A 12360-nucleotide genomic window follows, 5' to 3' on the forward strand; every position below is an offset into this window, starting at 1 on the left:
ATCCTTGGAAGCAAATGGATGGTTGCCGTTTCGGGTCAAGACCCTACCTCAGGACTGAGAGCGTCGAGGGAAGATAACCAGTGTATGAAAGAGGATCGAGAAGCTGGTAGGCGATAGGTGGTGGAAATGAACTGCAGATGCTGGTTTAAACCGAAGATAGACACAAAATGCTGGAGTCACTCAGCGGGACAGGCAGCATCCCTGGAGAGAAGGAATGGGTGACATTACTCCAGCATTTTGTGTCTTTCATCGGGGAGAAGGAGTTAGATAGAGCTCTTAAAGATAACGGAGTAAAGGGATATGGGGAGAAGGCAGGAACGGGGTACCGATTGTGGATGATCAGCCATGAATGGCGGTGCTGCCTCGAAGGCCTACTCCTGCACCTATTGTCTATCGCTGTGAGAGGCTGATAGATGATGGCTAGACACATTAGAAAAGAAATATAAGTAGGAAGGTGGAGCCACGTGGGGGTGGAAATAGGAAAGGTGAGCCAAGGGAGAAGAGTCCCGGGATTATGGGGACCACTCCAAGTTCCATTTCTACTCCCAACAGTCTGCCTAGGATCTCTCTCTTTGTTCACCTTTTCCAATCTTCACTCCAGTCAGTCATCTACCTTCCTCACCTGGTTCCATCATGCCTCCATATCCAGGTCTACATAGCACTACTGGTGCCTGTCTCAATCTTCCTCATCCCCACCTGGCTCCATCCATCCATCCATCACCACCCCCATCACACTCTGGTTGCCCCTATCACCGACCACCCTCTGTCTCACTCCTCCCTCTTTTACAAACCGGCTAGCTTCTCTCCACACACTCACTTCCTGACTCAGGTTCCCGATCCAAAATGCCAACCGATCATTTGCTTCCACAGATGCTGCTCGACCCACTAAGTTCTTCCAGTAGTTTTTTTTAAATATATTGTATGGTTACTGTTTTAAGGAAGCATCTGTCATTCAGGGCAGTTAATCAGTGAGATGTTATGATGTGTTCTGCTGAACTTCATTGGCAGGATGGCTTCTCAGCTCAAAGCTGATGCTCTCTGTCTGGTTTGTAAAACGTTAGCACATGTGCAAGTGACTGAATGATTGATCATCAGAAACACTTGAAACTGTTTACCTAGTGAAGAGAGAACGGACATTGACAGCAGTCTGGGAAGTTTCCAGACCTATACAGACAGGTAAATGGATAGGCAAGGTTTAGAGGGATATGGGCCAAGTACAGGCAAATGGGACCAAATAATTTTGGGTGATCGATGGTCAGTGTGGGCCGAAGGGCCTGTTTCCATGCTGTATCTCTAAACTATAAACTAAAGTTCTAAAGATCAAAATAATAGAGACTAATGGTTCAATCATTTTCTTGCAGGATTCATTTAACCAGCGATTTATCGAGCGAGTGAGGACAGAGGAGATTGAGGATGACTGGTTAGTTGCTCTACATTTACTCTGAACTCACTATGTCTGAGCCCTGGCTGGCAGTGGAATTGTCACAAATAGTCTCCGTTTTATCTCTGTGTTCTGTGGATTATTGAATTGATTACTTGAGCATCTGGAGACATTAAGTATGTTCGCTTGCAATCTGAACCTGACACGAGATGACATTAGAAGTACCTGCAACACGATTCATATCAATGCTTGGGCCACAATGTTAATCGGGATTCCTATTCTTGATTGCTAATCTGGAAAGTACAGAACTGTACAGTACAGTTGCTGCCATACAGCGCCGGATTCCCGGCTTTGATCCCGACGACAGGTGCTGTCTGTACAGAGTGTGTACGTTCTCCCCGAGACTGAGTGGATTTTCTCCGAGATCTTCAATTTCCTCCCACACTCAAAAGACGTACAGGTATGTAGGCTAATTGGCTTGGTGTATGTGTAAATTGTCCCTAATGTGTGTAGGATAGTGTTAATGTGCGGGGATCACTTGTCGGTACGGACTCGGTGGGACGAAGGGCCTGTTTCGCGCAGTATCTCGAAACTAAACTAAAAAAGACAAGGAAGGGTAAAAATAGCCTTTATTTTGATATTTTCCATGCTTTTCAATATGAGCCTGGTTGATTTTCTAGCACTCAGCACCTCTGTGTGGCCAATACAAGAATCCCCTCACCCCAGGCTGATTGAGGTATACTGGTTTGGAATTAGCCTGGGCTGTGCCTTCTGCCGTTAGTTTACTTTAGAGATACAGCGGGGAAACAGGCCCTTTGGTCCACCGAATCCGCGCCGACCAGCGATCCCCGCACGTCAACACTATCCTACACACACACACACACACTCGGGCCAATTTACAATTTTACCAAAGCCAATTCACCTACAAACTCTTTGGAGTACATCTTTGGAGTAGTTTGGGAAACTTATCGAAGGTGAGGTTTGTGAACCATCAGGAGGTAGTTTTCAGGTATGAATACAGTTTGTGGAAAGTGCTGTCGTTCCTCTGCCAGGCTGCATCAATGTCTGGTCCAGTCCTGCTGTGGTCCGAGCAGGGATGTGTGGATATGCAGGTTGCAGAGTTCTAATACTACCACAGAAAGCTGCAGCTGGAGCTGCCAACTTCTATATCCACGGCCTAAACACTTTGTAGGAGCCATTTATGTTTAAGTTAGTTACTGTTAGTATATTATAGTCATGTCTAGATATTTCTAGTTTGATCTGTTTTGTATGCTTGTGGGAGGGATTTGATACGTAGAAGGGCATGTCTACATGTGAGGGGGCTGGCATAGCCACAGAGAGTGAGCAGTGAGTTTAGCCTCGAGGGATGGTGGAGACAACAGTTTTGACCACACGACTCTACACGCCACCGATGCAACAAGAATGAAAAGTTACTATTTTTATTGGAATAAGAAATACTTGATATGAATCACTTCTTTGTTTCCTCTCCTGGACTGCAACCTTGACGTGGAGGAGAGGCTTGTGTACTCCAGTGATCCTGAGAGCTATGCCGGATGGGGTTTTGTATCCCTGGCAGGTTCAACCAAACCGGACAGGTCTCGGGTGAGGAGGCAGACGAAGCAGTCCCTGGTCCTCCAGGTTGGGGGTTGGGCCTGGGGTTAACGACCCCACCCTGGTCCTCCAGGTTGGGGGTTGGGCCTGGGGTTAACGACCCCACCCTGGGAAAAAAGTGTGAGTTACAGAAACATTGACGAATGAAAACCAAATGGCACACTTGGTTGAAGAAGGTGCCCCAGCGATGGGGAACATGACGCTACCCAGCAAACCCGCAAGGGCGCTGGGAAGCTGACACACCCACTGACGCCAAAGAAATCCATCCTTGTGGGATCATGGAACATCCGAACCATGTTCCAGGTCTGCAAGGCTGCCACAATTGCCAACGAAATGGTGCGCTACAATCTCTTAGTCCTGGGCTTGGCTGAACCAAGATGGACTGTCATATGCTGAGAGAATGGAGCAGCTGGGCTTGTACACTCTGGAGTTTAGAAGGATGAGAGGGGATCTCATTGAAACATATAAGATTGTTAAGGGCTTGGACACGCTAGAGGCAGGAAACATGTTCCCGATGAATAAGGAGTAAGCCATTTAGAACGGAGACGAGGAAACAATTTTTCTCAGAGTGGTGAGTCTGTGGAATTCTCTGCCTCAGAGGGCGGTGGAGGCAGGTTCTCTGGATGCTTTAGAGAGAGAGCTAGATAGGGCTTAAAAATAGCGGAGTCAGGGGATATGGGGAGAAGGCAGGAATGGGGAAATGATTGGGGATGATCAGCCATGATCACATTGAATGGCGGTGCTGGCTCGAAGGGCCGAATGGCCTACTCCACCTATTGTCTATTGACACAGTCAGGGGAGATCAACCTGCCACAAACATTACCCGGCAAGCCCTGAAATGGAACCGCCAAGGAAAAAGGAAAAGAGGTCGCCCCAGGAACAGCTGGAGAAGAGGTGTCCAGACAGAAATGTCTGAGAGTGGACTCATCTGGGGAGATCTCGAAAAAACTGCCAACAACCGAGTGAGGTGGAGGACATTTGTCAATGGCCGATGCTCCCCAGAGGAGCAAAGGACTTAAGAAGAAGTAGAAGCAGACTTCTTTGTTTGTACTACTTCAATAAAGGACTAATTAATCAAGAAATAACGAGGGGAAGATTAGTTTTTACTATCTGCGAGTGCGTAAGCTCTATCTCTTCGACATCCCAGAGTAGTAATGGCGATCACAAATTGGACATTGGAAAGTTAGGTAATTGCCATTACACACTTGTCCATATCAGGTGGTGAAATAATTCTTAGCACATGTGCCAGCTCACAGTTTAATGCTCTTCATTTTCTGCTCCTCTATTTTAAAGGTTTGCACCGTCAGCTGAATCTAGCGGCGATGATATGCGAACTACATTGGCCATAGGAGTACTTGAAGATGATTGGAAAGATACATTGCAACTACAGAAACAGGAGGAGGTAAGAGATCAGACCAACTGCATAACCAGAGAGTCACTGCTGCAATAGGCCCTTTGGCCCAACTCATCCATGCTGTCCAAGGTGCCTTGCTGAGTTAGCCACATTTGCATGAGTTTGGCCTACACCCCTCTAAACCTTTCCTGGCCATCAACCTGTCCTTTTAAAAAAAAAAAAAAAGTTGTAATTGTAGCCTCCCCAACTATTTCCTCTGACAGCTCTATCCATATGCCCACCTCCCTAATCAGGAAAAAATGCTGCTCTGGCTGCTGATAAAATCGAAGGTAGGCACAAAATGCTGGAGTAACTCAGCGGGTGAGGCAACGTCTCTGGGGAGAAGGAATGGATGGCATTTCGGGGCGAGACCCTTCTTCAGACTGGTGTCAGTCTGAAATCAGTCTGAAAAAGGGACTTGACCCGAAATGCCATCCATTCCTTCTATCCAGAGATGCTGCCTGTCTCGCTGAGTTACTCCAGCATTTTGTGTCTATCTTCCGTGTAAGTTCCTTTCTACACATGGCCTTATCTATGTTCCTCATGATTTTATAAACCTCTATAAGGTCACCTTTCTGCCTCCACGGGTCTGAGCTTATTCAGTCTCTCCTCCTAACTCAAGCCTGCCAGTCCTGGCAACAGTCTGGTGACACTTTTCTGCTCCCATATGTTCAAGAGCAGGTAAAGCATATGATTGATGTGCCGTGTGTAAGAAGGAACTGCAGATGCTGGTTTATACTGACGTTAGACACAAACTGCTGGAGTAACTCAGCGGGACAGGCAACATCTCTGGAGAGAAGGAATGGGTGATGTTTCGGGTTGAGACCCTTCTTCAGTCATTCCTGCTCCCAGCACTCTCTGGCCCAAACAAACAAATGACCTCTGATTCGGCATTCAGAGATGGATGGGAAATAGAAAAAACATTATCTGATTTTTTTTTTAAAGTGGAAGTTAGAATATTAAGTATACTATATATAGTTAGTTAGTACACTATAGTTAGTATACTATATTCATTCATCATCGTTGAAAACATTAGCAACGCAGTGGTGCTGGTTTCCGACGGGAACGATGACGGATGCACCACACATCTCTGTCCTCCAGTTCTTACGGACTTCCGCCGCTGGAAGTACAGGATTTTAGTGTGTGTGTGCGTTTATCATCGTTACAATATGACAGTGATTGTTACTTCTACTGAAGTGTGGATGACCGTTGGCTCGCTAGAAGCTCCTCCATCCGCCCTTTTTGACAGGATCTTGTTTTTGGTCCTGCTGGGGGTCCACAGCCCCCTCCTCACCTGGCAAACCAGGTGGGGTAGACGGTTTAGTCGCCGACTATCCGGCCATGGAGCGGGTAGCACGGGATTACATGGTACCCGTGGCGGATTGAACCCCCCCCCCCCCCCCCCCCCCCCGACCTGACTTGAAAATAGGTTACACGATAGAGAGAAACACAAATGGGCTGCAGGAGCTTCTGTAAAGGTGCAAGGAAAGAAAAGGACTGCAAGGATAAATGTCTCAGACAGGAGAATTGTTAATTTAAAGTATGGAAATGGCAGAAAAATAAAATGAATACTTTATGTCTTATTCCATCTAAGTAGATATAAAAACCTGGCCAAACCTCCCGGTGGATGGTATAGCTGGCTGGTGCTGCTGTGAATTAATGTTTAATCCGGTGCCCAGTCAGTCATTCAAGACAACTGCATTGTTCCCAATGGTTCAATGGTTCTTTATTGTCACGTGCAAAGTGCAAACGCTCTTTGAAATTATTTAACAAACAGTCCAATAGAGTATTGTTGGACCATCCCCGATTAGCAAATGTACAGAAAGTCTACTGAGCCCCGCATGCAAGAGGCGCCATGTGTTGCCGCCGTTTTCCAAGTCCAGTCCACGCTCCATTTGTTGTGAGCGGTGCCCGCTTCAGGCATGCCCCAGGCTGCTGCGGACCTCCAGCCATTGGTCGACCGACAACCCGTGTCCTCTCCTTCCCCCGTCCATCCGAGACTGAACTTGACGTAGCGGTCGGTAGGTAGGTCCTCTCCCGCCGCCCTTGCTCCTCTCCTGTCGCGTCTGTTGTTGTCACTGCCTCCATCCTCCCGGTTTCTGACCTTCAATGGCGGCTCGGCCAGCTCCACTGGTTCCAGGCTGCGGGTCGCTGGGTCCTTCGACCATGGGCCGGCTCAGCGGCTACCGCCTACAGCCCATGGTCCACCAGGTCTTGCAGTCGACCGATTGATGAACCTTGCGTTGGCATTGCACTGATTCAGGCAGATGGAATGTACCTCATTGCACCTGAGACGTGCTCTGTGAAGGATCTCTTGGGAGTTATGAAGCAATTGCTCAATGCACAGTGCTTGGCCTCTGTCCAGCTTTGGCTGCTAAAGTATTCATGTGAATATCTTTAAGAAGGAACTGCAGATGCTGGAAAAATCGAAGGTAGACAAAAATGCTGGAGAAACTCAGCGGGTGAGGTGGCATCTATGGAGAGATGGAATAGGTGACGTTTCGGGTCACCCATTCCCTCGCTTCATAGATGCGGCCTCACCCGCTGAGTTTCTCCAGCATTTTTATCTACCAATGTGAATATCTTGGTCAGTGATTATTCCAAGGTCATTGCAGATACGGAACTCAATGTCTTGGATGAAAATGCTTAGTGTGGCCAATGTGCCTATATAAGGAACAATCACAGTCGTCTATGAAACGCCATCAATGCGTCTGATTATGAGACGCTGGTTTTTGTATTGATTAACAGAACCAGTCTGCATCTTTTTAAAATTTATATGCAGCAAATAAACTGCAGTTTTTCTGACTGGGCGGGTAGCGGCATTTCCCATGTGTTGGAAGAGCCTGCAGTTCCAATACTGGTCTCGTTAGCCATCTAATAAACCCACAAAGCTGCCGTTGGAAACAGGTCGTCCTTGGTCCCAACACACTGCCTAAGAAGAACATAGAACAGCACAGGAATACCCACAATATGCCGAACATGATGCCAAGTTAAACTGATCTCGTCTGCCTGTACATGATCCATATCCCTCTATTCCTTATACTTCCATGTGCCCATGTAAAAGCCTCTTAAACATCTCTATCATATCTGCCTCCACCACCATCCCTGGCAATGTTTTCCAGGTCCCACTCAGATCGCTGTGAGTAGCTCCAGTTTGGACAGCATGGTGTTGCTGTGATCAGGGCTCCTTGCAGTTTGAAGCAAGGTCACTTTCTAATCTTCACACATTATGTTTTCCTCAAAAGAAAAGTGTGATTCGATACTACACCTTTGAGGGTTTACGCTACATTTGGATTGAGAAGAAAGGAAGCTTCTGCAAGCTCAGGTAGGTGACCTTATGTGGGAGCAAACTAGCACAGTAACAGGCCCTTCTGCCTACAATGTCCATGCCTGTTGAACTGTTGAAAACAAAAATAATGGGACTGGATTCAGGAATAACAAGTCAGTTAGCCTGATGTCATTGATGGAAAACTTGTAAAAAAATCTCTGAGGAACATACAATGTAAATCACATAGACAGAAACAGATTAAGGACAGATTAAGCAAGCACTGATTTGTTAGTGTCAGAGAAGCAAATAAATATATTGAAGAAAGTATGAGGTGATACATTTGACAAGTATCAAGTCTGTATTGGCCATCAAACTTTTGGGGTACACAAAAATGCTGGAGAAACTCAGCGGGTGCAGCAGCATCTATGGAGCGAAGGAAATAGGCAACGTTTCGGGCCAAAACCCTTCTTCAGACTGATAGTGGTGGGGAGAAGGAAGGAAAAAGGAGGAGGAGGAGCCCGAGGGCTGAGGGAAGGGAGGAGAGGCTAATCTCATCAAACTTTTGATGAGATTAGTTAGGATAAGTGGCAATCTTCTTCAATAATACATTGAGACTAGGGCGGCACTGTGGCCTAGCGGTAGAGTTGCTGCCTCACAGCACCAGAGACCAGGATTCCATCCTGACTACGGGTGCTGTCTGTGCGGAGTTTGTATGTTCTCCCCGTGACCTGCGTGGGTTTTCTCAGAGATCTTCGGTTTCCTCCCACACTCCAAAGACGTGTAGGTTTGTTGGTTAGTTGGCTTGGTATAAAAATGTACCAAAATTGTCCCGTGTGTGTGTAGGATGGTGTTGATATGCGGGGAGTGTCGATCGCTGGTCGGCGCGGACCCCAGTGGGCCGAAGGGCCCGTTTCCGCGCTGTATCGCCAAATTAAACTAAACTAAGCCTGTTGTCTCGAGGCCAGGCCACAGATTCAGTCACTTTGCTGCTCATCACATTCTCTAACCACTGTTTGCAAGTTCACCACTCTGTTGGATCTTGAACTGAGTTTTCTTGGTGTTCATGTTTTCTTTTGGCCTGCACGTCTTTGGCATGTGGGAAGAATCCTGAGCATCTGTGGGGAACCCGCTTGGTCATGGGGAGAAAGCGCATGCTCATGCCGACAGCAGCCACCGTCAGGAGAGAGCTTGCTAAGCTGCAGCAGCCCTGAACTTGTGCCACCATGTTCAATGTCCCAGATGGAACAATGAAATTCTTACTTGCAGCAGCACAACAGAATATGTAAACATAGTACACTGTAAACTATATAATAAACGAGAGAGAAGCAAAGTTCAGTGTGTATACACACACTCACAAATACACATATATATGGTCATTTTAACCATATATGGTTAATATATTTGTGTGTGTGTTTTACCCATTTTATCGTGCATTTATACAACAAGGTTTGCGTGAGTGAGCGAGTGCGAGTGTGTGCGGTGCTTATTGCTGATCAATTCTTTCCTTTTTTTAGCGATCTCGATGAGTCTCTATCATGTGAAGACATTCACAAACAACAGAAGGGACTCAGCACACACAACCAAATTAGAAAGTAAGTCCTTAAGAATTGTAGAAATTCTATATATCCAACAAGATAGAATGTTTTGCTGAAATATTTCTGGAAACAAGCAGTTGGTAAAGTTCTGGGGAGATGCATGACGTTGGCTTCAGGCCGAATAAATGATGATCTTATGACTGATTAGTAGTAGCTTCTTGTTGTCACACAAAAGATGTCTGTGCAAGCTTAGTTACGGCGTAAATAAATGTGGTGCTCATTTTGTAGAATGACTCCTCGTCTGTGAAAATTTATGTTGCTGAACCATAAACATCAAGGGAAACCAAGACCACTATTTTGTCATTGTCTGCTTTCTTTACAAGAGGAGGGAGATATTTTTCCAGAAGGTGCATGCTCTATCATCAGCCTATGTAGAATAAGCTTTTATCTGTTTGTGTACCTGCAGAATTCATCGTGATTCTATCATCCTGTAATATTGCACGATCTATATCTCAACTGTAATTGTCTGCAACTTCTCAATACCTCTTGATTACGGTGACCTAACTGAAATCCATCTACTTCAGTTACAAAAACTGTAGGTGATTATTTGAAGAGCTACAATCAATCTCGCTGTAGAGGCAACTACTGTACTGTAGTACTGACCATAAGCCAGGATTACAACACAGCTAGAAAATATATGTGTGGGTGAAGGGTGAGAACAGGCTTAGATTAATCAGTAGATTCAAGGAACTGCAGATGCTGGTTTACGAAAAGGATACAAAGCGCTGGAGTAATTCAGCGGGTCAGGCATCATCCCTGGAGAACATGGATCGGTGATGTTTGCATTGGGCCCTAACTCAAAACATCTAGTTTACTTTGTTCTCCACGGAGGCTGCCTGACATTCCAAATTACTCCAGCACTTTGTGTCCTTTTTAAATTTGACAGTGATGTGCAAACGTATTGCTATCATTTACTATATTTACAGAAGGCTAAGTACTTGTGAGGTATTGCTACCTCTAAGAATTGCCGTGGTAAAAGTTAGACTCTTCTAAATTGCCGTAATGTTTTTTTTAACTTGCAGAAGGCAGGTATATGGGCGAAACGTGATTGAGGTGCTTGTAAAATCATACTTCACACTATTAGTACAGGAGGTGAGTAGAGATGGTCATGTTTCTTTCCATAGAAAAGAGCAATGCTTTTATTTTGGGGTTACGCAGATTGTGGTGTCTTAATGATTGTGTATGGCTTGCTGATGTACGTAACTGGAGTAGCAAAGCCCTGATTAGAGGGGAGTAGATTAGTGGCCTTGAATTCATTCATGCATTTACCACCATATACAAATGACGATTTTACTCTACAGAAGAGGAACAAAAACAACCAAGTTTCTACGATGGTGGTGGGAAGGAAGGAGTGCCCCTTGCACAGTTGGAAGTACTCTTTTCCAGTAAATGGGGGGGGGGGGGGGGGGGGGGGGACAGAAAACTACAGGGTAAGAGAAAATACTTGCTCGGAAGTAAGTGTTTTCATTGTTGAGGTTTAGTTTAATTTAGTCTAGAGATACAGCGTGGAAACAGGCCCTTCGGCCCACCGGGTCCACGCCGTCCAGCGATCCCCGCATATTAACACTATCCTACACACTCTAGGGACAATTTTTACATTTACCAAGCCAATTTACCTACATACCTGTACGCCTTTGGAGTGTGGGAGAAAACCGAAAATCTCGGCGAACACCCACGCGGTCACAAGGAGAACGTACAAACTCCACAGACAGCACCCGTCGGGATCGAACCCCGGTCTCCGGAGCTACAAGCGCTGTAAGGCAGCAGCTCTACCACTGCGACACCGTTATTAGAGTCCTGGAATTTCTGCACAGAAAGAGGCCTTTGTCCCATCGAGTCAGCACCAGCCATCAACAACCCATTTACATTCATCCGACGTTTAAAATTCTCTGCACATTCCCATTCCCTCCCCCGACCACTCACCTATACACCAGGGACAATTATACAGAGGCCAATTAACCTACAAACCTGCACATCATTGAGATATGGGAGGAAATCGGAGCATCCAGGAGAAACCCATGTGGTCACAGGGAGAACATGCAAACTCAGTATAGGCAGCATCTGAGGTCAGGATCGAACCCGCGTCTCTGGCGCTGAAGCAGCAGCTCTATGAGCAACAATACTGCGCCGACTGAAGTGGTGCAACAAGCCACTGGTTGCAGTTGTGAACACAGGGTAGCAATAACAGTGGTGGCACAGTGGTAGAGCTACTGCCTTACAGGGCAAGAGACCCGGGTTTGATCCTGACAATGGGAGCTGGTCTGTACGGTGTTTGTACCATCTCCCTGTGGGTTTTTGCTGGGATCTTCGGTTTCCTCGCACTCTCCAAAGACGTACAGGTTGAAAGGTTAATTGGCTTAGTATAAATGTAAAATTGTCCCTCGTGAGTGTAGGATCGCTGGTCGGTGCCGACTCGGTGGGCCGAAGGGCCTGTTTCTGCTCTGTATCTCGAAACTAAACTAAACGGTATAGGGTGCAAGTAAGGAAATGAACGCCAGTGTACTGAGGCCAAACATCTTGTGTGCTGGTGTAAAGGCAGGTGGGTCTAAGTGTAATTATAATTTAAGAAACCAGGGTTTTTCTCCATCCTAGTAGCTTGGGCCAAATACATGTTTAAGGTGTCATACATCATGATGCACAATAAGGGTCGACCTTCAGCCCTGTGTTATTTAACCTTTATTTGTGGAAGCCAAGAGCTACTAAATTATCTTTGATTCAATTGCAACAGAGAAAGTTAAAAAGGTGAGTGTGTTTGATGCTCTCCATGTGTATGCTTGCATGCATGTGAACCATGAGAAGGTTGAATTTTGTAAATGACCCTACAGGTGCTCACAGATCACAGATTCAGGGCGGTCACGGTGGCGCAGCGGTAGAGTTGCTGCCTTACAGCGAATGCAGCGACGGAGGCCAGGGTTCGATCCCCACTACGGGCGCTGCCTGTACGGAGTTTGTACGTTCTCCCCGTGACCTGCATTGGTTTTCTCCGAGATCTTTGGTTTCCTCCCACACTCCAAAGACGTACAGGTTTGTAGGTTAATTGGCTTGGTAAAATATAAAAATTGTCCCTAGTAGGTGTAGGATAGTGTTAATGTGCGGGGATTACTGGTCGGCG

General features: G+C 46.3%; 1 protein-coding gene across 1 annotated transcript in view; it reads left to right on the top strand.

Annotated features, from left to right (window-relative positions):
• atp13a2 (ATPase cation transporting 13A2) overlaps positions 1 to 12360 on the top strand; it is a 54709-nt gene that overhangs the window by 17233 nt on the left and 25116 nt on the right. The window contains exons 4-8 of the mRNA XM_033048389.1: positions 1362 to 1420; positions 4286 to 4394; positions 7631 to 7710; positions 9168 to 9245; positions 10271 to 10340. Coding sequence (XP_032904280.1) covers positions 1362 to 1420; positions 4286 to 4394; positions 7631 to 7710; positions 9168 to 9245; positions 10271 to 10340 — 396 coding nt within the window. The remainder of the gene's footprint in view (positions 1 to 1361; positions 1421 to 4285; positions 4395 to 7630; positions 7711 to 9167; positions 9246 to 10270; positions 10341 to 12360) is intronic.

This window comes from Amblyraja radiata, chromosome 31 (genome assembly GCF_010909765.2).
Source record: "Amblyraja radiata isolate CabotCenter1 chromosome 31, sAmbRad1.1.pri, whole genome shotgun sequence".
Lineage (NCBI taxonomy): Eukaryota > Metazoa > Chordata > Chondrichthyes > Rajiformes > Rajidae > Amblyraja > Amblyraja radiata.